At 40.2% G+C, this 27,946-nt stretch overlaps 1 protein-coding gene across 39 annotated transcripts in view; it reads right to left on the reverse strand.

Annotated features, from left to right (window-relative positions):
- Positions 1–27,946, reverse strand: part of LRRFIP1 (LRR binding FLII interacting protein 1) — a 186,653-nt gene that overhangs the window by 104,114 nt on the left and 54,593 nt on the right. For 2 of the 39 annotated variants that reach the window (XM_075118142.1, XM_075118131.1), the window contains exon 1: positions 1,556–2,157. The exons of 35 other annotated variants lie outside the window; for them this stretch is intronic. In XM_075118142.1, coding sequence (XP_074974243.1) covers positions 1,556–1,600 — 45 coding nt within the window. In that variant the 5' untranslated portion in view covers positions 1,601–2,157. Of the gene's footprint in view, positions 1–1,555; positions 2,158–23,758; positions 23,858–27,946 lie in introns of those variants that run through there. 2 more of the 39 variants (XM_075118141.1, XM_048870152.2) reach the window with 2 other exon arrangements.

The following is a 27,946-nucleotide window of genomic DNA, read 5'->3' on the forward strand; positions in this document are numbered from 1 at the left end:
GTTCCTGCTTTATTTTATGTTGTATGATGCCCAGCACAGAAGTATTTAGCCATTCTGATGCTGTGAATTAGTGACTAAGCTACAGTTTAAGCAGGTGGGAGCTCAATCCCCATCTGTTTTAAAATACATTAATTTTTTTCTAAAAAAGCCCCACACGGCCAGTTCAAGGAGTGTGAGCTGCCTCAGTGGGGGAGGAGCCCACCTTCATGTATTGCAAGTGGAAGTCAATTTGAGAATAGACGTTTGGGCTCGGCTGGCACCTGGGCTCTAGGACCCTGCAAGGTGGAAGGGTCCCAGAGCTTGGGCTGCAGTCCAAGCCTGAATGTCTACACTGCAATTAAGTCCAAACCCCCCCCGTCATAGTGGGGAATAATGCTTGTAATTCAGAGACAAATTAAGGGTTTTACTTTGCAGAAAGAAGTTAACTTTTTAAGTAATAACTTAAGTTTAGAGTTACCTCTTACAATCCCCCCCTCCCCCCCTCGCTCTTGCAAGATTGAATGCAATACACAGGAACACCCATTCTGCTGGGAGCAAGCCGAATATATGCCAGACGTTTCTGTGTATGAGGAGAATCTCTATTTCTTTTCCTTAAACAAGCTACCTGAACACTTTCCTTGTCTGTCTCATTGAAAGAACTCTCCCAAATGACGCATTTCACATTCAGAAGCATGTCCTTATTGTTTCTCCAAATGTTTGTATTTATACATGTAAAATGTTAAGAAGTAGGAGGCTGACACCAACTACAGTGACAAAAAAAATTTATGGAGTAGATCAATGGCACCAACGGGCTCAAAAAGATTCAAGTTCAAATGGAAAAAAATTAAAGAATATTAAGAAAAAAAAGTCAAAGAAAAACAATAATGACATCAACTCTCCTCCCCACTTTACACTCCCTTTGAGGCTGAAAATCTGAGATGACACACCAACCATCTTTCTATTATACCAGCAAAATGCAAGACATACAGTTCTATTATCTGAAATGCATTTGATCCGTACAGAGTTTTTTGTTGACGTTTCCAGGGTAATGTTACACTGGCACTTTGCAGAGCTTGGGGAAAAGAATTTGAATTCCCATAGTTCATGGGAAGATCTTTTACCTTATGATAATTATCACACTTCTCACAAATTTCTGCAATTTATTTATTGTACATTTTGTACATAGAAACCTTCTTTAAAAGTTTCTTTGCTGTATAAAACAGTAACAAGTAATATTCAAGAACATTTATGTAGTTAATAGAAACATCACAACACAAGCAGATAAACTGAATTGTTCTTTGTACAAGTATAGCTGCAGACTCATAGAATGTATATTCTGGTGCATAAAGCATAACATTTATAATGTATTTATGCACATTCACTTCCTACTTTACACTACAGTAAACCACAGCTTCTTAAATATAATCGGAGACTAACGTGTCAAAGGCACAACACAGTGGAGCTTTCCACAAATACCAATACACCCATTAACTAGTACCTCATTTTTAAACTTTTAAAGACAGCACAAAGAACAGGAGATTTGGACTAGCAAATTATTTCCCCCCACCTTCCTTACCAGTTTCTGAGCTTCTGGACTGAAGCAGTCTGCTTCCGTTTGCATGGCTGCAAAGTTTGTTATTCACCGTCAGAGTCTTTGAAGTTCGTACACGAAAAGGGAAACAAAATATCCACTTTACTACTTGCTAGGCTTCTGCTTTATTTACTTAACATCCCAGGAAAGTATTTCTGATCCAGTTTGTCCAGTGTTTATCCAAACAAACAAGATGACTCTGTCCACCTCTCCAAAATCCTCACATTTCTGTCAGCTTGCTCTGCTGACACAGAATCCACCTAGGGGAGCGGTCAAGACACAGGGCGAGTCACACAGGTGCTCTAGGGACCACACAAAGAGTCAGTGTGCTTCATAAAGGAATCCTTCCTTCGCCGCTTCAGAAAACACAAGCGCAAGCACAGATTTCCTCCCACAAAACTTTCAGTTCTTTCAGTTCACATTTGTATTGAAGTTTCCACCTACTCTCCCCACCCTACTTCAAGGGAATGGCAGGACAGTAATAGCTTACGGCTCCACGCCTGTCAGTAACTACAGTTCTTGAGTCAGCAAGTGAGCAGCTGGCTCCAAAGGTGCAGGAAGGCAGACAAGCTGATTTTTCCTCTTCCCTCGGCACAGGATCTTTGACTAAGCAACTGTCGTAATCTGCAAGTCTGCAGCAAAATCATTCAATGTTCCTTAGTCTTACCCCAACCAGCACCACGACACCAAGAACAGGATGTGTTTATTACTGTAGTGTTTTCTACAACCATCACTTTACAGGCTGTCAAATACAAATAGTTTGTGCTGCTTTATGAAGCCCCTTGTGCTACTACATGACATTTTTATGGTAGTGCATAAACTTATTTTTAAAATCAGAAAAAAATTCTGAGATCCACTTGTAAACAGAATTCCTTTTTGCCTCTTACCCAACTTTTCACCCTGCGTGCTGATGTGGTCGTCCCATCTCAAAAAAGAATATATTGGAATTGGAAAAGGTTCAGAAAAGGGCAACAAAAATTATTAGGGGTATGGAACGGCTTCCATATGAGGAGCGATTAATAAGACTGGGACTTTTCAACTTCGAAAAGACAACTGAGGGGGGATATGATAGAGGTCTATAAAATCATGACAGGTGTGGAGAAAGTGTTATTTACTCCCTCTCATAACACAAGAGCTAGGGGTCACTAAATGAAATTAATAGGCAGCAGATTTAAAACAAACAAAAGGAAGTATTTTTTCACACAACGCACAGTCAAACTGTGGAACTCTTTGCCAGAGGATGTTGTGAAGGCCAAGACTATAACAGGGTTCAAAAAAGAACTAGATAAGTTCATGGAGAATAGGTCCATCAATGGCCATTAGCCAGGATGGGCAGGCATGGTGTCCCTAGCCCAGAGATGGGCAAACTAAGGTCCGCAGGACCGTTCAACCTGGCCCCTGAGCTCCTGGCCCGGGAGGCTGTCCCCCGGCCCCTCCCCCGATGTCCCTCCTCCCCTGCAGGATCAGCTCACTGTGCCGCTGGTGCAATGCTCTGGGCAGCGGGGCTGCAAGCTCCTGGGGCAGCGCAGCTGCAGAGCCCAGCCTGACCTGGTGCTCTGTGCTGCGCAGCACAGCTGCCTGTCCTGGTGTAGCCGCATCACCAGCCACCGGTGCTCCAAGCAGCGCGGTAAGGGGGCAGGGAGCGAGGGAGTTCGGGGTGGTGGTCAGGGGGTGTGGATAGGGGTCAGAGCAATCAGAGGGCGGGGAACAAGGGGGTTGAATGGGGGCAGGAGTTCCAGGGACGGTCAGGGAGAAGGGGTGGTTGGATGGGGCAGGGGTCCCCAGGGGAGGGGGCAGTCAGGAAGGAGAGGAGGGGTTGGATGGGGCGGAGGTTCCGGGGGCGGTGGATGGGGCAGAGGTCGGGGGGGGGGCAGTCAGGAAGGAGAGGGGGCGGTCAGGGGACAGAGAGGGAGGGAGGATGGGGCAGGGGTCCCGGGGCAGGGCGGGGGAGGCTGTCAAGGGGTGAGAAGCAGGGGGAGTCGGATAGGGGGCAGGGGCCGGACCACAGCTGGCTGTTCGGGGAGGCACAGCCTCTCCTAACCGGCCCTCCACACAATTTCTGAAAACCAATGTGGCCCTCAGGCCAAAAAGTTTCCCCGCCCCTGCCCTAGCCTATCTTTGCTAGAAACTGGGAATGGATCACTTGATTACCTATTCTGTTCATTCCCTCAGTGGCACCTGGCATTGACCACTGTCGGAAGTCAGGATCCTGGGCTAGATGGCCCTTTGATCTGACCCAGTATGGTCATGCTTATGTTGATAATGTGAAGCAAAAACCCCATCATCAGCAATAACTACACTAAAATAGTGGCCTGTGTTTACATCTCTGCCATCTAGGATATGGACATTACCCAAGCTGCTACTCTGGGTGCATTGAAAGTTTACATTTAATAATGCTTGAGTGGATTCTCACACGTGACCAATGTTCACACCTTGGAAAAATCCAACTGAAGTGCCTGCCACTTTGGCACAATTACATCAGTATGCTGGCTTCATTTACATAGATTTTATTTTAAAAAAACAGACAGGTGGGTCATCAATGTTGAGTGTGACACAAGGAAAACTTCTCTTCTGTAATCAATGGGAACTTAATTCTGACTGACTAAAAAAGGGAACAAAAAGCAAGGAACAAGGGTGGAGAGGTTGACAGCGATTAGTTTAGAGTTCACCGAAATCTGTACACTACCGGTTAAGGATGAGAGACAATAGCAGAACAATTAAGAGAATCCTAAACTGTCACTACCTGTACTCTACCCATTTCGGATAGATCATTTTGGATGGATCACTTGATGATGAACTGTTCTGTTCATTCCCTCTGAAGCACTAGGCATCGGCCACTGTCAGAAGACAGGATACTGGGCTAGATGGACCTCGATCTGATCCACTATGGACGTTCTTATGTTGTCAATCAGGAGATGGAGTTGGACACCAGTACATTTCATAGTGTTCTAAAATTCCTTAAACACTAAACCAAAACGGATTGTAACGTTTTGTTTCCCCAAACTCAAACCAAATACTAACGCAGATTATCACACACTTTTAAGTCACTTCCTTTCATATACTCACTGCATTTCTCCAGGCTATCAGGCTGGAATTAAACTGCACATTTCTCTTCTCTCTATCCCATCTGAAATGCCACCCTGGGCTTATTTTGGTTTGGCATATTTTTAATTTCTTTATTTTCCTCATCACTCAGAAATGATCAGGTGAAAGCATATAAATAAATATTAAAATGATTATGGGCACATTCCCCAGAAGATTTCACCTTTAGCGTAATACTACGTGATATTTATAGGTACAGAAGGACAGATCTATGCACAATAAGCAAAATCCTGGCCATGCTCAAGTCAATAGCAAAACTCCCATTAACTTTAATGGGGTGAGGATTTCACCTAATGTATGCATGCACACCATCTCCCACAAAGAAAACAGGCAGGAATAGACATGACCCTGAGAAGATAATCTAAATTTCAGTGGTTATTTTTCAGCTGTTGACATTTTGGAAGACTAGAGGAGGTTTGTTGTCAATAGAGTCCTCTCTTCTTGGCTCCATTCCTTACATTGCATGGACAAGCAAAATAGGTTGTTACCCAGCAACCAAGCCATTATGTTCCTTCCTGGTCAGCCAGCTAAGGACGGAGAAGCCTGTAGAGGCTCCACCTAGCAACAGAGTTCAATTTTTCCATAAACTCCCAACCTACTGCCAGTCCCAGCCAAAGAACTCAGTAGTTCATGCTGTTCCCATAGTATCATCCATATAACAGGCAGATTGTTTTCTTAATTCATTTTTCTTAATTCATTTTTAAGTGTATAGAATAATTTTTTATTCACAGGCTAGTATTTCACAGTAATTTTATTCAGTGAGTTCCTGAATACCAACCATGTCCCATTGTTCTAGAAAGGCCAAGCATATTCTACAAGGCTTCCTCTGCAGAAGTGCTCCAAGTATGCATAATTTACAAGCTGTCCTTCAAAACTGTCATTTGAGAAGACAACTTATTTTTAAAAAAAAAATAGCAACTTTGCTTTTTCATAATAGGCCTGCACTGTCCTATGGGGAAATATCCACCACTTTCTTCAGCCTGTGAAACTGTGAGGTTAGGGATAGGAGTAGCAGAATGCTAGAGTATACAGAATCGTACTCCTGCTCCCCTGGGTCTACCAGAACGCTCATTCATCCAGTGACATTTGGATCAGCAGATTTGCTGACTCTTCCTTTCACTTTACATTAACTGGCAATTCTCCTCAAGAGGGTTACTAAATTATAGAAGGGGGAATATAAACATTATAGAGTCACAAATCAGAGAATTTTCGAAGTACTACTTAGATGTCAAATTCAGGGAAAAAACATAGGGTATGACCGAAGGATAGATTGGAGACCAAAACAACCACATGTGGTGAGCCACCAATGCTGTTTGTACTTCAAATGTTTCTTCCAGTTTAAGATATTTCTTGCCTATTTGTCAGGAAATGCAAGAATATTCCACTAAAATTTTCAAACCAAGAGAAACTCTCGAAATGTACCCTTCAAGGGAGAGAATTTTTGGAAATCACTTCCAGTTGCTCTTATAACTGTAAATATTAAATCAGAAATTGTTTAATTCTGCTAATGAGAATGTTGTTACTAGTAATAACTTTCTTTTCAACAGGCATCGTCCTCAATACGGATGAAGAAAGGAATTTCAGGTGCCAGGTAGCTCAGTATATTAGTATACTTTTTTCCATATTCAAGTCCTCTTTTGGCCATAGATTTAATTTGATGGTCTCCATATTGCAAGATGGCAATTTCTACTCTCAGCAGGCCCAAGGTCAGATCAGCAGAGGTATTACACATCAGAAACAAATGCAGTGGAGTTTTCATAGTACCTACCCGCATTATGCCTGGCTCTAGCCAGTTCTTTTCTTAAATACTAATTTTAAGTTATGGGGAAACAAAAATTCTTAACGGAGAAATTCTGTTGACAAGACAACTAACTCCAAATCATACCTGCTTCTCCAAGACAGCTACCCTTTTGAATTGTTCTATGCCTCTGTCATCTAGAAGTTGGATTACAGTAATATACTTTATTTAGGATTGCTTTGGGAGACCACCAAGCAGCTTCAGCTGCAGAAACATTCCAGTCTGTCACCCAGCTGTGGTGGGCAGCGGACTGTATGCAGTACCTTTGCCTAAGATTCTACACTGGATATGTTTGCTTCCATATGTAAATCACTGTGCTACCTGGTTACTTAAGAAAATCCCTCTTTCCCTATGATCAGTCATGAATGTTAAGGCTCGCTGTGGACTCATGGGATACAATTCAAGTTCCAATAGCAGTGTGTTTTCAGCAGAGACCCATTCCCAATGGCACTTGCAGTTTAACAGCCCTGGCAGCTTTCAGAACACACAACTTTTTTTAAAACAGGGTTGGGTTGAGATTTTACACACAGGTTGCAAGACTCATACTGTTTAAAGTTGCAAATGGGTCAACATATTGGATTTGTCTAGCCTATGTTGATTATACAATTTAATTATTAAAATGTGAAGCACTCAGATGTTGTGACAAAAGATGTTGCATATCAATGTCCATGTAAGTAATCAAATAGAAGGACTAGATGCTAGGAATATAAAGGTACCTTTAAACCCCAGAGCTTTTTAAATCTACGAAAACTAATCCCCACCTCTCAACCACACCTAAAAAAACAGAAGTGTTGTGAAAAGAAAGAAATGGCTTATAAGATTCTGTAAGTAAACAAGCTAAAACATAATTTGGAATGCTTGAGTGGCTTGTCCCCAGGGTTTGCAAATTCCAAGCGGGTTCATGTTGCTTGGCTGAGAGTCAAACTGCTCAACCGCCTCAGGTTGATGGTGGTGGTTGTAGTGTTAGTAAACTGGAGACAAATTGTTTGCTAGAGACTTGGAAAAAATCCACTGACCAGTGGCTCGGTCACATTCACTGGAAAGTGGGGGTTGGCTAAACTATTAATTTTTCCAGAAATTTCATTTTTTTTTAAAATTTTTGTAGCCCTTATGATTGCAAAAACAGCCATCTAAAGTAACTGATGCAGTGTGGTCTTCTTTCTGAAGCAGTCTCCAGACTCCAGATGAGGCAGTAGCATATTCCTTCTAATTAACAAATTATGCAAAAAAGACTCTCCAAGAAATGATCTGGCTAAGACACCTGGGTAGGAATCCAAGCAACTGTTATTTCCCAGCAACTGGAGATGGTACGGGGAGAAGTTACTGAACTATTACACTGGGGAATTTCTTCAGGACTCCCATTTTCAAATTTTTAACCGGCTAGTCAGGGTCCATTTTCTCAACACATTCATTTGCTACACCTGTAAGAACCCAGCTTGCAAAAGGGACAAATTAAATAAATGAGAGTGAAATGTATTAAATATAGGAAGACAGTTACGGAAAAAGCCTAATGCTCACACCAGAAGTGTGCTTGCCTACAATCCCAATCCAATGCAGCCCAAAGAGAAAGCTAACAGTGCAGACCCTTCAGTACAAATGAAACATTATATGTAGACAAACAAAAACAGAAACAAAAAGGTAGCTGTCACTTTTCTTCATAAGCCTACAAGAGCAGCAGCATTAGTAATAATTAACCAGAAAAGCAGCAGTAAAGTTATAAGGATCAGGAAGCTAGTACAGGTATTAATCAAAGGATACTGAATACATCTTTTCCCCCTCCCCTGAGGAATATATCAGGGTATTGCACATGCATATGATTTGCAGTTACACAGAAACATACTGCATGCTTTATATGCACATGTTAATATGGAGCCTAAACCCTAAACATCAAACTCCATGGGAATGAAACCGGAAGGGACTTGAAACTCCCAAGCGATAATCATGAAAGAGCTCCTGTGTAAACTGGAAACGGGAGTATGGTAGAAGGCCCATAATGTTTGCTACAAAGAATGTCAGAATAATTGCTAGCACAAACAAATGCCAATAAAGTTTGGCCTTTAAATTAGGGCACACCCAGGCATTTTGTCTCCATGGTACGTTGTGTCTCACCAGACCAGGGAATCAGTTTTTCAAATCAGCAGGAAAGTTGGGCTTCGAGCAGGAGCAGATAAAGGCAAATCCTGCATAAAAAAAACCCTGAGAATATCAAAAACTTTGGGTGCTCTATTATACAATAAACCCCGCCCAGCCCAGCCAAAACAATACGATTAAGAACGTCTTTGCTGTGGTAATCAGTGAAGTAACATTACCACAAACCACCTTGCAGCATTTCATTTCAATTCAGTAGAACTTATCGTTCTGGATGGGAATGTTTGCAATCTTATACATTCCTTTGACAAAGCATACTACTTGGAGACAAGGATATAGTCCCATCTATTACCTATTAGAGCCTTACCAAAAAGCCAACAGAAACCGGTTATACCCGAGTCACAGCGTAACTCCTTCTCAGAAAGACAAAACACTCTAGCTCAAGGTACATTATTGCAGCATCAGTACAGCATACAACCTGGGGTCTTAATGGGACATGTGAATTTGTATTCTTTTTTGCAGAATACTGTCTGAGACACCTGGCTCATCACTTAAAAAGAAAATGAAGTTACTTCAAAGTAAGTTATTTTAAAAGACACACACACTTACACTTATTTTCAAAGTTTGAGGAAAAGACATCTAATTAAAAACTCACCTTTTTGCTTTGACCCTTTTAACACAAATAAATATTTTTTTTAACACTGGGCCAAACAGCATACACTTTTTTTACACCGATTTTCCTGCCATATTTACCTGTGAAATTTGTACAGAATGTTAGAACAGAGGTGACATTCTAATTTCATTATTTAAGGAGCAATACAAGTTCTCATAACGTCAGTAAAATTCCAATATGATGTTACATTTCTACTGCGGTTCCAAAGCATAACTGTGATTTGTAGTTCTGATGTTCTTTAAAATACAAGTTTCATTTTCTGATGGACAGAATAGATAGAAAATACTTCATACTGAAAGAGTTGGACAGAGTTTAACTGAAATGATACTATCCGTGGCTCAAGTAGTGCCTTTATTTAACATTTTTTATCCTGTTCTCATGGCATTTAAGAGTGTGTCTATATTAGTGCTTTGAGAAATATCCTTTTTTGAGGCACAGTTATGCAGAAAGATCTTTTTTTTTCTATGCCATGACCCCACTTCATCATTACTCTCTTCAATGGGCACAACCTGGCATCTTTACAGTTTAGCTGGCAAGGATTACAAGAGCTCCTTGTAAATGGTAACCAAGGAAATGAACTCAAGTATATACAGCTAAATGCTTCTTTGGAAAACAATGTTAAATTTTCATCACCAAAATGTACCACCACAATCAACAGATTATTTTCTATGGAGGCTAACATGAGACATAGCAAGAAAGAGGAAGGAAACCATGAAAGGCACTAAGTACTTCTCAATTGCACTGAAATCAGACTAGTTGACATCATGCTAACTCGGGAAATTTAAGGGTACGCCTACATTAACCAAAAAAACCCAAACCAAACCAACCCACAGCAGAAAGTCTCAGAGCCTGGGTCAACTGACTCAGGCTCACGCTACAGGACTAAAAATAGTCGTATAGACATTCCTGCTCAGGCCGGAGCTTGGGCTCTGAGGCCTGGTGGGAGGGGTGGGCCTCAGAGCCTGTGCAGGAACACTGCTATTCTTAGCCACGCACAGTGAGTCCTACGAGCCCAAGTCAGTTGAGCTGGACTCAGACTTGCTGCCATGGGTTCTTTGTTTTAGGATTTTAATATTTGTGTCTATGGAAAGTTATGCTTTTTATTTTTAAAAAGGAGCAGTTTACTGAATGCATCCGATGAAGTGAGCTGTAGCTCACGAAAGCTTATGCTCAAATAAATTTGCTAGTCTCTAAGGTGCCACAAGTCCTCCTTTTCAGTTTAAGGAGGGCTTGTCTAGCCAAATGACTAGATGTACTCATTCCTACAGTTCCTGGCTCCTTTGCTTGATAAAAATATACAAGCTGCGAAAGGTAAAATCTCTTGAAAACAATAAATGAAAAGAGGTGGTTTTCATACATGGCTTCAATTGCAGATAACCTTCATTAATATGCATTATTCACTGTAAGATGTCATCCCACAAATGACCAAACTACACAAGAATCAAAGTTTATATAGAAGTGGGATTCCAATTCAAACAAAAAGATGGAAGCTACCTTTGCTTGTAGTGGATTGCTCTTCTTTGCAGGATAGCCCAGTTCAGCATCTGAGTACTCCTTGGCCTTACTTCAAACCCTGCTTGTTTTGCACTACAAACTATATTGATAACCTCCCCAATGGCAGTTTGAAAATTAGAATGTAGAGAGGTTTCAGAGTAACAGCCGTGTTAGTCTGTATTCGCAAAAAGAAAAGGAGTACTTGTGGCACCTTAGAGACTAACCAATTTATTTGAGCATGAGCTTTCGTGAGCTACAGCTCACTTCATCGGATGCATACCGTGGAAACTGCAGGAGACATTATATACACACAGAGATCATGAAACAATACCTCCTCCCACCCCACTGTCCTGCTGGTAATAGCTTATCTAAAGTGATCATCAAGTTGGGCCATTTCCAGCACAAATCCAGGTTTTCTCACCCTCCACCCCCCCACACACAAACTCACTCTCCTGCTGGCAAAAGCTCATCCAAACTGACCACTCTCCAAGTTTAAATCCAAGTTTAACCAGAACATCTGGGGGGGGGGGGGGGTAGGAAAAAACAAGGGGAAATAGCCACTCCCAGTCTCTATTTAAGCCTAAATTAATAGTATCCAATTTGCAAATGAATTCCAATTCAGCAGTTTCTCGCTGGAGTCTGGATTTGAAGTTTTTTTGTTTTAAGATAGCGACCTTCATGTCTGTGATTGCGTGACCAGAGAGACTGAAGTGTTCAATCCAGACTCCAGCGAGAAACTGCTGAATTGGAATTCATTTGCAAATTGGATACTATTAATTTAGGCTTAAATAGAGACTGGGAGTGGCTAAGTCATTATGCAAGGTAGCCTATTTCCCCTTGTTTTTTCCTACCCCCCCCCAGACGTTCTGGTTAAACTTGGATTTAAACTTGGAGAGTGGTCAGTTTGGATGAGCTATTGCCAGCAGGAGAGTGAGTTTGTGTATCCCTGGCTCTAGAAAGTACAGTACTACTACTAATCCTTCACTTTCATAAGCACTTCACTGATTCTCATATTCAATAAAACAAAAGGCCAACAAAAGCAGCAAGAACAACAAGAATCAATTTTGAGTAGCTCATGATCTTGTCTCACGTCCCTATATAATGGTAGTTTCAGCAGAAATAATTTTGGCCTTGTTTATCACACAATCATTTTATAATTTCAGTGAAGAAATTGACAAAACTCTACAGAAAGCTCATTTGCCAAACTGACAAATCTTGAAACGTGTCACAATGAATTGAAGTCAAGAAAAACTATTTGATTCTTACCAGGTTTGGGAAAATTAAAAAAATCAAGTAACTCAATTCTCAAGACTCAAACCTCTAGAATAGTTATTAAGATGAATGCGTGCCTCTTAGCAAAAAGGTTTTGCTGAACACTGCAGTGGGAAAAATACACCTTTCACAAAACGTTTCCTTATTATTACTCAATCACACAGCGTGAAAGTGTGGTGAGGGTCTGGATGGTGTGCTTCTTTCTACATGAAAGAATTATCCTCACATTCTCTTCATGCAAGAGTTCAGAAATTAATCCCCTCCCCTTGCCTTTTTTTTTAAACCTCTTAAGATGCCAAAAGTTTATTTTTTTAAACCTGGGCAGCCAAGGGTACAGAACTAGCTGTTCTGGGATGTCTATGGAGCAGCTGTAAGTCATCTACATTTAAAGCCTGAATGTTTTTGGTCTTATAGCTCAACATTTTGAATATTCAAGGCCATGGATTGTGGGCAGGAGGAAACATACTAATGATACACAATTCTCACCTGAACATCGTTTGCTTCAGAGGAAAAAAGATTCCCTACGCTATTGCCAGAAGATACAAGTTTTAAAGAAAGAGAATTTAAGAACAGGACTGGGAGCCAGAAACTCCTGATTCTGACAGACTCTCTCAGTCTTCAGCAAGTCACTTAACCATAGGTGAAAAGTACTATTGATGTAAACTGATCAATTATTTTTTGAGCAATTTGACAATTCCCCCCCGCCCCTCCACTATTCTCTTCAAACGTCCCAACTGCATGGGCTCAAGCAGTTGCAATGTGGTCTAGGTGGCCTGCCTCAGAACCTCTTCCCTCCCCTATATGGCATTTGTAACTTTCTTCAGTGGCTTGTCTCAGCTTCCTGGACCTCCACTGCTGTGTTAGTCTCCAGGCAGCCCAGACTGACAGTTTATGCACCGGGCCTGCGCGCTACACCCCAGCCATGGACGGGGCTTCTTCTCTAACTCCCCACTCCCACTCTACCGTGGCTCCATGGAACAGCACAGAGAGTATGCACTGTAATCCAAATAACTATCTGCTGTAGAGGAAGTTGGAGAGAGAAGTAAGGTCCAGCAGGTCAAGGAGACAAACCGTTAAAGCACCCAGTGCACCAAAATGACCATGGCAAAAATGCTCAATTTTGTGGAATCTTGGGAAAAGGCCAAATCTCACAGGCACCGAATCACAGAGTCACAAGTATAAATAGGGGCACACTGCCTGCCTCCAACTGGAAGGACATCAACTGGTTGGGATTGCCTCCACTTGGTCAAATATGATAAGTTGGGGAAAACCCATGCACACTGAGTTTTCCCTTCACCTACATATGACTGATATTTAAATCTATAACAATTATTCAGGGCTTATAGTCTGAAACAGGTATTTTCTCCTCATTAAGTGCTGCACAACTCCATCACAGGGAATTTCCAACCAGCAATGCAGAAACAGACTTCAGCTTTAAGTGCTGTCTGCATTTCATCTGGCAGAGGACCAACGCTGTATCAACTAACCACATTTAGGTCACTTCTTCCAATGACTTTTTCTCAAAATAGCTCTAGGTCAGTAACATGCTACTCCTGCTAGAGAAGAATTTGAATGCTATTTAGAGAAGCACAGAAATCTGTGTACATCTCTCCCAGTAAGGGTTCATATAAATTAAATCTCAAATTTTCTCTTTCAGAGCATGATTAATACAAATAAATTTCATACATTTAAATTTTTCCCAAATCTTGACACAGCTGAATCATTTTAGTTGAAAAATTCAGGCTTCAGAAGACACCCAGGAAGGAAAATTTCATCCCAAACAGTTAAACTTAGACAAAGTTTTAAGTAACTCACATCACGTTCTTATAACGAACAGTATTGGGCAACATTAATCTTAACTTTTACTCTTAACATTGCTAACTGCGCGGCCTATAGTACAAAGCATACTGGTTTGTAGTAGACTGTACACATAATGGTTTCCTAGATGTTCTCTTTTCAACCCACTTTTTAAAAAGATACAAATATTTTCTTTATAAAATATTGGAGAAGCTGATCACAAAAACTCCTATCTGCATTCTTCTGGGTTCTCCCTCAATGTAAGCTGCTACAAAATGTAGCTAGGTTAACTTATTTTAGCTAAAGAGTTAGACATTTTAGAAAGAAAAAAACCAAAAATATTCCAAAAGCAAACAACAAGGTAAGGTGTATGTTGTGGGGTGTATTTTTTTGTTTAAATTATGGCTATAACTACTGCATTTGTACTCCATGACAGTGTTCATACAATGCAATATGGAATTTGTCCCAAACTTTGCACTGCTCAACAGACAACCTTCTAGCTGATAAACAGTCGGTGCTACCGAGTTCCAAAGATAATCACTGCTAGCTCGGTCCTCCTTAGCTGAAAACATGGTGGCTGTGATGGAAAATTGAAAAATTTTGGGGACTTTGGGGAGGACAGAGGGTGAGGATTAAGTGGAGAGAAGAAGTGGTGTCAAGGCTCAAGACCAAGGACAGGGGTTAGTATAAAGATGGAAAGAAGAGTATCTAGTAAGTGACATGTTATCTATTTTCTGATAGGTGGAAAGTATGCATACACAATAGAAAGGACATGAATGTTCTAAAGTTAAATCTATAAAGTTTGCATTTAAGGAGAAACTATTTCTTTTTGCAAATTATTATTTTGGGGATTTTGAATATTAGTGTTTTCTCCAGAGAACAAAATACACAGCATTCACAATAGGTCTGAAAGCTAATCACAGCTGCAGATCCACAATCAGTGCAAACCAACAGTTAATATACAGGACCTACATTATGTTCAATTTTTGCTCCAAGAAAAATATTAGGATAATATGTAACATATAATGTAAGTTAATACATTAAGGAGTCTGCAGTCTCATTAATTTGTTAGCACTTCATTAAATCATATTGAACAAAGAAAAAGCTGGACTGTATTTGGATTCCTTGCTCTTGTGTTGTGTGCTGAATCTTCAGCTATTTGTTTGTGGATTTACTTGTGTTAAAGGCTCTATTGCATGTGCTCTTGTCAATTTACTCTTGAACAGCTTCAGCTGAGACTTGCAACAAAAACTCTGTTTAAGAGAAGAAATGTTATTGGCTACCTATGAACCCAGATGTTGCTATTACTGTTGCTACCAAACAAACTGGTTATTTTCTACCACACATTCACCCACAAGCATGCAACTTACACAGCACAAGCATCAGCAAAACTCCCTCAACTGTGCAGCATATATACAAAAATAAAGCCAGTTATTGGTACATATTACTAGAAACCAAAGACAATTTATCTTGACTGTGCTCCGGGTGAAGTAATCACAATGACCAAATTTGGGCCTTATTATAAACAGTGGTATTTCATCTGTCCTCTGTACAATATAAACACAAGTTGGGACAGGCTTGTGTGTGTTCCAGAACTGGGCTAACACAAGCATCTCTCTACATGGACAAAGAATTCTACATTTGTCTCCCCCTTCCTGACCTGCATAAACAGATTAAACATTTTCAGAGGAACGATACAAGCAGGGTCTGGCCCTTCACTCAGGTCATTACAAGACCATTTATCAGTAGAGTCCAGAGACAGTGAGGGTCTAAATATTAGTTACAATTCCAACATCACGTCAACCCTTCCAGGAGAACTTGTCTTTTTAAAATAAATCCCTACTGCTGTGATTTTACACTCATGAGGTGAATTTGGGTCTTTACTGCATGCAAGTAGTTATTTCTTCACATAATAGCTGCTACTATTTTCTCCCTTGAGAAACGTCGTGCAATCTCATGATTCAAGCTAAGCTTATAGATTATTAAATACCTGTTAAAATACCGCGAGGCAATTTTTTTATGGTAAATATTGAGTACCCTCCCTTAAAGTCATATCAGAGGCCAAATATTTATTTCAATATTTATCTGTGGTCATAGTGATTGTTATGTCAAGAGAAATCAGGGTATATTTACACCATAAATAGAAGACAGCTAAAGGGGGCACATGGAAAATTTTAATTCCTACAGCACTTTTTCCAATATTTTTGTACCAATCATTCCCCAATGTCCACTATACCAACCACCAGTCCCAGGAATAAAATGATTATTCTAATTTACTATAGGAAGCTGGCCAGAAAGGAGTGCAAAAAGCATGTAACCATCTCAAACTTCCGCAAGGATCCAAGCTGTGAAGCAGATCAGGAGGACGCACTGCTCTGAGCAGAGCCTCTAAAAGCAGACCCATTCTCTCTCTCCATCTCTATGCACCTACCACTTCATTCAATTTTAAATCTAATTGCTTAGTCTTTATATCCCAAATTATTAAATTAAGTAATTTTTAGAAAAAAGAATCCAACATGTAGCATCCCAACTTCTGAGAGTTCTTCAGCTAGAGACAAAAGCTTATAGGAGCTGAACAGCTTACTGTTATCATATTGTAGTGCTGACATAGCAAGAATCAGTTTCACAAATCCACAGTTGTAGAAATACATACAAACTATGAACTACACCAATTCTAGAGGGGACCCTCACGGACAGATGTAGGAGTCTATTAGTTTAGTAGAGCTGTAGCACTTAATATTTTGACTCATTGCTCACACACACTGATGGTAGAAATTATACTAGTATCACTCCTTTGCATGCTAACCCTATTAAATCTTCATTGGTTATAACGCCATGAGTACACACACAAAACAGTGAATCTGCCTTACCACTTCAAAGATAACTGCTGGTGTCAACATTTAACACTCTTAGAAAAGTTTCATTCTATTTCTACATAATAGGAAGAAAGTACTTTCTGGACCACTCCCGACCCCTAGCAACCTCCAACAGCTTGGTTCTCCAAATATTTAATTCTGCAAGGGGGCCACCATTGGTGGTCTACAAACCAATATTATAATTATAATTATAATAAAAGTATTATAATAAATGTAAGTTTGGATGGGGCTAAAACAGGTACTATGCCAAAGTGTAAAATTACTGATCTTAAGGACTTCCAGGTACCAATACCTAAAGTGAGAGAACCGAGACAGACAAGAGAAAGATGACAACTGTGAAGTGGCTCCTACTTGGAGGTTAAAAACTCATAGCAGGAAGGACATGCTCCTGATAAACCATAACACTACAAAACCACTGAATCAGCTTGGGAAGAGCTTGGTTCCTTGTTTGGCAAGCCCTGTTTTTTTTCTTTAGAGATAAAAAGTGAAGTGCATGTGCAACACAAGACCATACAGCCATGTCAACAAGGGAACAAATACCAGTAACAAAATTAAAGAGAGGCACAGATAACAAAACAGAGTTCTTTAAAACACATTTTGCACTACTTACACTTAATGATCTGCAGCATCTATCGTGAATGGTATGAAAGCCTTCAGAAAGGTGTGAGCAGTTAGCAACAGCTATGTTACATTCCTATTTTGCAATACACCTTTTCCATGCCAGAGTGCTCTAGGTTGTTCTGGACACAGGAAAAAAGAAGATGTACAGTATGTAATCAAACACTTCTTCCCAATTCTTGTAAGAGCTTGGGCATATTTTCAATATTTTCCACAAAGGACACAAACGTCAATACAGTCTACAGAATCACTTTTCTATCTATGAAACTATGTGTGTTCCTGATGACATCACAATCAGACTGTGTGAAAATGCAAACCTGGTGCACCAGAAATACTGGTTCTGGAAAGTGCTGTACGCATTTGGACTAAGTTGGAAGTATTCTTTGGAAACTGCTGCAGATTAATTCTTTTAGTATACTGTGTGTCTGTTTTCATCTTCACTTTTATCAGAACCAGTGAAAAGAGTCCAGTTATCCTTTTGAATACAATCTCACCTAAGTTTTACACATCATTCATTTCTGAGCAACTGCCAACCCACATTTATATATTTTCTTTTTACAAAGCTACCAATTAAGGTAGTTTCCTCCCTTCTGATTTGACGGGTTTGAGTTTTTGAAAAAACCTGCCCCTCTCCTCCCCTCGGTAGTTAAGAACAGACGATATTTTAAATATCTGGATTCTACATGGACCACGTTTGAGAGTTCCAGTGTAATGTTTATCTTCTCTTTCTAGAATATTCACGGGAGTGACAGGGAGCATAACTCTCTTTAGGACATATCCAATATGATCCTGAACACCTAATACAATAACTTTGCACAGAAAATATAAAGGCAAGTGTTAACTGAGCTTGATCCTTTCCCCATCCGAAAGATGGGGTTAAAATTGTGGTACCAGTAGTTAATTTTGTCTCAAGATTCTGTCCAGTCTACAACACTGACCAGAACAAAAAAGTTGATTATGCAGGGAGGAAGAAGCAGTCAAGAACAGGAACCAAAATGTTCTGTAGTTACTAGTTTCAGTCCAACACTACTTTGTTTTTCTTTTCTGTGTAGTTACTCCCTGTTAACTTTTTGATAAGGAAGGTCAAAAATCTAAAAGCCTGTAGAATGTGTTGCAATGCATATTCTAAAGATCATCAACACAGAATACTTATGACGACTCAGAGAAGTTGCCAAATAAACTACAGTCTTCAAACACATACTCCCTTTTCCAGAGTTTGTCTTTGCAATTACAGAATAGCATTATATTGAAACGAATGTTAACTGCATTTTTTGCTGTTTGTCACAAAATAAAAATGTATGTATATTTGGTTGCCTTCAGTACATGCTTATAAACATGGAGAAAATTAGCTCCCTGAATTATACAAGAAGGTGTTGAGTATAATTTGCAGGACAAGTGTCACCAACTTCTATAGATCAGGTTTTCATCTAAAAAAAATAAGTGTCCTGTCATTTTGGTTGTAAACATCACATTCCAAATATGAATTGAGCATAAAATGATGCAGTGCTATTTTCTAAATCCACTGACAAATTGTGCCAGCATCTACACTGCTGCTTGCAGTTTTGCTAAACAGAAGCATCATGAAATCACAGCAAGTTGGTTTCACATCTTCTATTCAGAGCCTTGTTGACAAACTAGGAAACTGATCCAAAACATGCTTTCTGGAATTATATGCTGGTTCTAGGCAAAGTAATGAGCACTGGAAGAGAAAGGTACATTTGTGATCATGGTGTCTTCAAAAGTTATTTTATATCCCTAACTGCTGGAAGTTACAAAAGCTGAAGCTCCTAAACAGGGCCCTGGCATAGTACCTTGATCAGAATCAAGCTTGCTCCCATTTCCCTTCTCTATTTTCTACATAAATATGTATCTGAATTGGAGCAGGGTATGTGGGTTGATATAAAAGACAGATAAGATAGTCAAATGATGCAGAGTACAAAGGAAGATGGGTTTGGAGAGTGGGACTAGACAAAAAATATTGGAGAGAATATACTGTAAGGAAAGAATAAAAAAGATAAGAAGGACTCAAGGAGCAGAGAGTGAGCGGGGAAGGTAAGATACTGACATCAATGAATGAAATTGTAGGTCAGAAAGGGAAGGAAAAGTGAAGACAGGCCAAAAAGGGAAAGAAGGCTTAATTAAAGCATGGGAGACAAGTTACTTTTTAAAAAACTACATTCAATACAAATGTTGATTGGTATGTTACACTTACTGTATACAATTGGTTATGCCTTTAAATTGCAGGGGGTGAGGCCTTGGTGGCACAAGTATTTCCCCCAAGCCCTAGACTGTTTATTAAGTGTTAGGTAAATTTCTCAACTACTTATAATTCTGCATATAAAAATACTTCTGAAAAGACGACACCCAATTGTGTGATGACTGTTTAGACTTGTAGCTATACAATATAAGCAAGTACATCAAGACCCAAGTAAGCTGTTATAGAAATATAACAATTTTATAAGAAATCCAAATAAAAAATTGCAGTTTTTGATTATCTGAAGTGTGGCTATCCAAAAAGGTATTTGGCATCTATATTTATATCTGGACATTAGCTGAGTTGTGCAGTCCCAACTGAGGTTAAAGGAATATTAGTGCCATATACTATTTGCATGAGATCCTGGATTGGCTCAGAAAGGAATACACTTATGTAATTAGGAAATTTTTTTAAATCATGTCAAATATTCAGTTGTCCCTCAGAGCCATTCCAGACAAGTAAGTTACATATTACTTATATTTAAAGCCCACATTAACAACCATAAGTGACTGAAAATAATAAAGTTAAGGACCATTTTTAATTTGTCTATTTTACAGTTTTTAAAAGAAATATCTGACCACAATCTAGAATAATCACCTCCCGACTACACTTTTCAGTTACCAACAGCCTCAAATCAGTAAACTGTTAGAAATAAATTGCAATCACTTTCACACTTGATACAAAACGCTTATTATCTGGATTCAGAGTAGCAGCTTGTTAGTCTGTATCCGCAAAAAGAAAAGGAGTACTTGTGGCACCTTAGAGACTAACAAATTTATTTGAGCATAAGCTTTGGTGAGCTACAGCTCACTTTATCTGGAAACATTCAAGAAATCCTGTAAAAACTTTATTGATCGAGGTGGCTTGTGTATACACTCTAGGAATTTTACTGAGCTTTTAACTATGCTATATCATCTCACCTCATCTAAACAGATTTTACTACATGAAAATGATTTTGGGATGATCAGTATAACCCACTCTAAATTCTGGGTAGAAGCAGGAGGAAAACTAAAAGACAGCATTTAGAAACTAACTTTAATTAAATAATACAGCCTTTCTAGAAAGAAAAAAAGAAACCAGCCTCAAACCATCTTGTTATTTAAACAAGATCTATGATTTTAGCTATTTGGTTCATGCACTATTTTCTGGCTATAAATATAAGAGAACCTGCTCTTTGTCAGATGACCAGCAGCCTTCTCCTCCTGATTTGATTACAGTCAGAACAGGTTCCCTAACATAAAAAAAAAGAACAGGTCACTGGGCAGAAATGGGAGGGAGTCTTTCACAGAATGACTATAGTACTTATTCGTCTTGTAATCAAAGCCTGCTGTCTACCCCGTGAGGAGAATGAACAGACTACACATTCATGCTGAATACTCAGCGGAAGATCAGGAAACTCCCATTTCCTTGTGGAATTCAATAGGTTGTATTATATTTGAATGGCTTGGTCTGACACCAAGTGGATGAACCATTTCATTTTTTTTCCTTTAGTTGTTAACATCTGACCAAAAAACACTTTCACAAGCTTCAGCATCCTCTAGAGGGAAGCTGCCATTTTTTTGCTGCTCTGTATTTTGTTGGATAGAGAGAGGTAGCAGAAGAAAGAAGGGAAGGTTTAGCTCTGTAATGACCTTGGAATACCTTCCCTTCAATGTTGTACCTGGCCATCCAGTCTCCCAGGATGCCTTCAAAAATGGAGTTGAGAGATGGAGATTTTGGTGCAAACTAAAAAGGGTTTGTTTCTCCCATAAGCAAAACTGATTTTCCACCAGGAGGCTGCAGTCCTTTATAAAGAAAGTATAAATGTACATTTTTACGCTCACAGAAAGGAGGCATTTATAAAGTGGAAACAAATTAGCAGTGGGTTGCAGAGAGCCTCCCTCTTGCTCCTGTTAGCCTTACTGCTTCCGATGGGTTTACCCAATAACATCCCCCTTCAAGTCCTCCCTAGTCTATGAAAAGGGAGCCATTTTGATACTAGTCTCCATTCCCTTTTCCCACCATACCTTGCTATAGGAAAGCATCCATTGTTGAAATTCATTATATTTTCCAGTAACTGACAGATGCAGATCAACACGAACAAGGAGAATATGCAGCTAACCAACACACCCCAACTGTAAAGGTTGGGTTGGGTTTGGGGTTTTTTTTGGTCATATTCAAGAGTAGTTCATGAAGAGAGTACAAAAGTACCAGAGACTATTTTATACCAAGTACTATGACTCAGCCAGCCTGAAGTGAGAACAGGCTTATTCTTCTGCAAGGACAGTACTCAAAGTGATCTTTGATGCTGTTTCAGTCAACTGGAAAGAACAGCATGAGATCTCTTTTCCCACACAGGAATTGCCTTCAGGCACAGCCAGAATGCTGTATTCAGTACTCAGGCTAAAAGGTAAAAAAGGTTAGATTTGATTCAGAGGTATACATTCCTATAAAGGACAAACAGTCCTCTAACCAGCACAACTGGCTCACTGTTAGCTCCAGCAAGACAATTAAGAGGCACCTTATTAACCTGAGGCAAATGATAAGAAGCTAAATTGTACCATTATTTCAACATAATGTGATGAAATAGACATTTCACCACACGTACCAGTTATTTGCAAGTCATGTTGACAAGTGACCATTTGAAATGTTGTAATAAGTCAGAACTGAATTGGTCTCTGAACATTAGCTCACAGTTTAGGAGGAAGCTGAGAACTGGTGGTCAGAAAAATCTAGGTTCCACCACGGGGTCTGCATGACCGTGAGCAATTCACAACCTCACTGTGCTTCAGTTTATCAGTCTACAGAACAGACATAACACTTCTCTACCTCAAAGGGAAATATAAATTATAATTTAGTTTGAGATTCTCATATACAAAGAATTGTATAAATTCAAAGTATTGTTATTTTGACTAAAGCAAGGATTATGAAACTTTCCCAGTGCAGACTACGGTTTCAGGCTTGTTTTCATCGCAACCCTAGGCAGAGGGTGGCTATGGCAAGAGGTGGCTCAGTTCCCCCCAACTGTATTTTGTGAGCCACCCGTGTGCCTGCCCCCTGCAGCAGGTGAAGCTCCATGTCTGGCGGCACAAGGAAGGGCACAGAGGGTCATGGATGAGGTGCTGGATTCCTGCCAGGTGGAGCTAGAGTCCTGATCTCAGCAGGGTATATTGGCTCCTTAGTGGCACTTCCTGAGAAGGTTTGTTGGGATGGGAACGCTCCTAAGGAGATTGTGGTGAGGAGAAGGGGAGTCCCAAGGGAAGGAGAGAGATCCTGAGGCCACATGTCTAGCAGCACCAGATCCAGGAAGGGGGCGAGGTGGGTTGTCATGAGTGGAGGGCCCCAACTGCATATGGATGTACACATCAAGCAACACTGTGGCAGGCTCCTCCAAGTCAGCTTGTAGTGAGAACCAATAGGCTGGAACCCAGCCCTGTGGGACAGGAGTCATTGCTGCAGGGTGAGTGCTAGTTTTAATCCAGCCACCACAGCTGAAAATATCAGTGAAGATCCAGCAGCAGAGATTTCAGAGTAGGCCTGCAACACACAAGTATGAAGCCTGTGTCCCCAGGCAGGCTTGTACAGCTTGCGCTGAAGAATGTGTCACCATGTCTACACTGCTATTTTTGGCCATGACAGTTAGATTAAAGCTAGCACGTGTATTCCTACCTGAGCTGAAATCACACCTTTGATTGTAGTTCGACTGCAATGGAGACATTCTCAAACACAGCTGCAGGAACTATAGTAATTGCTTACATGGAACAATGACATTAAGGAAGCAACTATTTTTAGCTGTTTTAATGGGACTTTTAGCTTCTGGAAGTAAACATTAGAAGTACTGACAGGCAAGCTCTGGAGACTATCAGCAAGTTCTCTAAGACCACCACTGGTCCATGGACCACAGCTTGAGTGTTTGCAGACTAAAGATGGGAAAAGACATGAGAAGTAATTTAACCAAATCAGTGTAGGTTGTACTTGCCACGTGTAACAGGAATGCAGTGACATACATAAATCATACTTTTTTTGACTAGGACAGAAATGAAGCAACATCCCTTGAAAGGGCTGATTTTCTAATTTCCTATTAGTACTACAACAACAGGAATTTGGATGAGAAAGCAGGAAGATACCTCTGCTTTAATAGCTTTACTCCTCCTGAAATAATGGAGCACTCTCCTCTTATTTCCAAGGACTGGAGTGTCTAGGAAGGTCTTCCTTTGGGTAACCCACATGTACTTACGATCACTCAGATATTGAATGCATCTCTTGGGGGATCACAATGACATCCAGAACACACTTGGCATACCACAGATGTTATAAAGCCAGCCCTGCATTGCACCTTTATATGAGAAAACATACACAAAAATAGAAGAAATTAAATCTGAGAAAACAGATGATTCAGCTAATTGTTATAGTTTTAATTAAGGAACTTTAAGAGGACACATTCTTCATCATAACCCTTCACCAGTGATTTATATTCTGTATCCTGTTGTCCAATTTATTCCGAAAAGTTGAACTGACAAAAATTACAGCCATTCTATTCCTGGGTGTTTGATCATTCAAGAGAATCAATTTCAGCATCCAGAACACAAATTAGAGCTGAGACAGGAAAATTCATGATGTGACTTGACAAGGTGTATAATTGTCCCTGACAGGTGGTGTATATACTGGCACCCAGAAGCAAACTATGACCTTCTCTTTAACTGCAAGAAGTTAGTCTGGGAGCATGTGTAATTCCATAGGCAAGTTAATGACAAAAAGGTAAGAGATGTCTTTTGATTTCTAAAAATCCACAGAATCAATTTCAAAGGTGTGACCCTCTGTGGTCTGACAGGGGAGCTCAACTCCTCACCCCAACTCCCTAGCTGCCAGCTCCTGGTCCTGTGGAAATTTTAATAATACAGTGTCATTGGAAATGGGTCAGTTTGGTTATTGTTCAAAAGTCCTTTCTTCCGCAAACACAATGGTACCAAACATGACAAACCTAGAACAATTATGTAGTTATATATTCAAGAAAATGTTTAAACATCTTTTTTTAAAATTATACTTCAACAGAAGGCATGTCAAAAATGCAGCCCTCACAAAGTTAAGTTGTGGCCCTCGACTGAAAGTACTATGTTATTAGTTAATGCTCAGAACATACCTGATTATATTTTTTAAATGTTAGATTACTTTAAATGACTGGAGTGCTTCAAGTTGATTTGCCATCATCAGTAAAAAAAATGTTCAGTGATACTGATTATAAGCTTGGTTTATTATGCCAAAGGAGTTGTCATGAGGCACTGATGAAGATGGCAGTTCCCAGCTGGAAATTACTGGAATCCATCCGCAAACGGTATGCACATGATTACATAACATATCACATAACAACTATTTACAATCCCAAAGTAATTTTATTACAAAATCTTTATTTTTTACTTTGGGCTTGATCATTTTTAGGCTTCAATGGGGAGGAAAAGAGTACTGACTAATAACTGAATCTTTGGAGAATACCACCGTGGAGCATTTAATTAAAAACACAACACTATAAGCAGTACACCGATAAACCAAATGTGGCAAGGAGAGGGAGTACATCCAGCTTCAGGAAAGAGTTGAAGATGCCACGACAAGTGCCAGCAATGGGCAAGATTTCCCTTATACTTGGTCCCATTACATGCATTTCAAGAAGAACATCAGCTTGTTCTGTAGTAAGCTGGAAAAGTGAAAGCCTTCATTAAGCCCAGTTTCAACACGAGACAGGCGAGAAATGGAAGTAATCACTTATAGCAAGAACATGGCATGGAAAGTACAATTCAGTAGGTTCACTGACCCAAAACATGCCCACACACACAATGCTGCAAACCAAGTGCTACACCAAGAATGTAGGTAATATGTTGTGTCAAAAGGTAAAAGCAACAGAAACAAATATTTATTTTACTATTGTGAACTGTGCGACAGCTGGAGTTCATACACTGGCTTGCAGAGATTAATGGATCAGAAAGTGGTGGTGATGGCAGATGCAGAGGCTAAGCACAACAAAATATGTGCTTTGAATGGGATTTAAGAGGGAGAGATGCTTAGCAGAAAGGCTGTTAAAGCCCTTATTGAAGATAAACTGTGGTATATGGATGTAATTTTTTGCAATCCTCTCTGCAGAAATGAATTACAGTGCATATCCTTAAAAGCTGCAAAAAAGACATGGTGCTAGCAAAAGCAGAGAAAAAAGCTGATGTCAGCAGTAATACAAAGACTGTTTGCAGCTGCTAAATTTTTATGGAAACTCATGTAGTGCTGCAGTATGTGGGAGTTTAAGGGATACATAGCTGATGCCAAACCTGGGGGAAAAAAAGTGTAGATCACGTGGATTTTTAAGTGGTATATCAGTGGTCACAGTAACTTCAGCACCAGCAAGCATGACAGTAAGCAAGTAGAGCACAAATCTGCCATTTTATTGAAAAGCCTCATCTGAGTGCTTGGGTGAAAGGCAGGTTTCCAACACTACGCATATGCCTCACAGTTGACAAGTATATCTACCACTACAAGTGACTGTTGATTTAACAATTCATTCTGAACCCATAGCAAATGCCTCATGCAGCTTATGCACAGCATTGGTTCCTCCACTGAGTACAACAAAGTACTCTGCCTGGCAAATGCAATTGCAAACAAGGTTCTTCCCCACACAGAACTGAATAAAGGATTGTACATTCTCCCAGATCTTGTCAAGCATAGGTTTATATTTTGTGCTGCTGCTAACTTACCTTTCCTTGAAGATACAGCAAATGGCAATGGTACCCTTCATACTATCATTATCATCTGCTATCCAGAGTGTATTAATGAGAACCGGTCTCAGCCTCAAGTGCTTTCTGGTCCAGCAAAGAACTGTTCCTTGAAGGAGCATCCTGAATTCACAACTCACTTTCCTATAAAGGTCCAAAAATTCTGAAGCCAAGAAGTCCAGTTTTCCATGAAGCAGAAGTTGTGCGCGTTCACTAACCTTGACCTCACTTGGTTATTGTGCAAAAGTGGGACGAACTCCAGAAGTGAAAAATCACTGAGTACAGCTTCAGCTGAAGAGATAGAAGACATAACCTCCTATGACCCAGACACCCAGGATGTACCACATTACACCATTTCAGGAAAAAGGTACATTCCAACACAGTCAGCCTTTAACTGACCTTTTCATCAGCTGCTAATGTCCCTTGATAATGAGCTGCAATATCACAAAACAAATCAAGCATTTCAATGAGGTTGAATTGGTGATAAAGACAACTTTCAGGATGGTGCAGCAATATGAAGACAGTTGAGTCTTTGCTTCTTTTTATTTGATCTCTCAGAACTGCTAATTGGAATTTGCACCTTACAGCAGTGGTTCTCAAAGCCGGTCCACCGCTTGTTCAGGGAAAGCCCCTGGCAGGCCGGACCAGTTGGTTTACCTGCCGTGTCCGCAGGTTCGGCCTATCACGGCTCCCACTGGCCGTGGTTCACCACTCCAGGCAAATGGGGGCTGCGGGAAGCGGCGCGGGCCAAGGGACGTATTCCTTTTGTTTTTGCGAATACAGACTAACACGGCTGTTACTCTGAAACAGTTCACTTTGTGAACTTGGTTCAGATGAGGACCTAGAAAACAGAGCAATCGAAGTCGTTGTGGGCTTGTTGGGCATAACATCCAAATGCTCCCTCCTGGTTTTTCCTGGCAACCCAAGAACGCCATCAAATTTCAAACAAAACATCAAACATGATTGGGATAACTTCTCCAGAAGTAACCAAGCACCATCTAGACTCCTTAGGTGCTGTCAAAAGCCAAGAAGGAGCAATTCCAAAGCTACAGGATGAACTTTCATTGGCAACCCATTTGCATATGATGGCCCAGAGTCATTAACATCTTGATGAAAGTAGTCTTCAGTGATGAGATAGCTGAAGATGTCAACCCAAAGTAGCCATTTGATTATGACTTGTATGAAGCCTTCAAAACCTTTGTCAATCTATGGGCTCCCAATCAAAAATAGACTACAGCTATGCTTGAATGCAAAGAAGAAAATCAGAGTAAAGATGGTAGGGACTATTACAGAGCTAACTGCAGACAGGTCACTGTTTGCTAGTCTTTTGGTCTTGTCCAGATCTCAGCTGAGATACTGAGAAAGTAAAAGTTCTCCAGGGCACCATAACTGATGTTCAAATGAGATGGAACAAGGCATGTGCGCCACATGAAAAGCAAGTGAATGCACATCTTGAATGGTCTAAGTCAGCACCTACTGACATGACCAGTACCTTATGCCAGCAGAGCCTTTCAGCACTGCAATCAAAGAAGGTCTGACTGAAGTACAAGCTCTCAGCAAACCAAGAACTGTTAACACCTGCCAAGATTTGGCTGATCACTTCATTATGAGGCTACAGAGAAAATACTGGATCTAGGATGAAGTCTACCTCATGTTTGACAAGTATAAAGAGG

This window comes from Caretta caretta, chromosome 11, assembly GCF_965140235.1.
Source record: "Caretta caretta isolate rCarCar2 chromosome 11, rCarCar1.hap1, whole genome shotgun sequence".
NCBI lineage: Eukaryota > Metazoa > Chordata > Testudines > Cheloniidae > Caretta > Caretta caretta.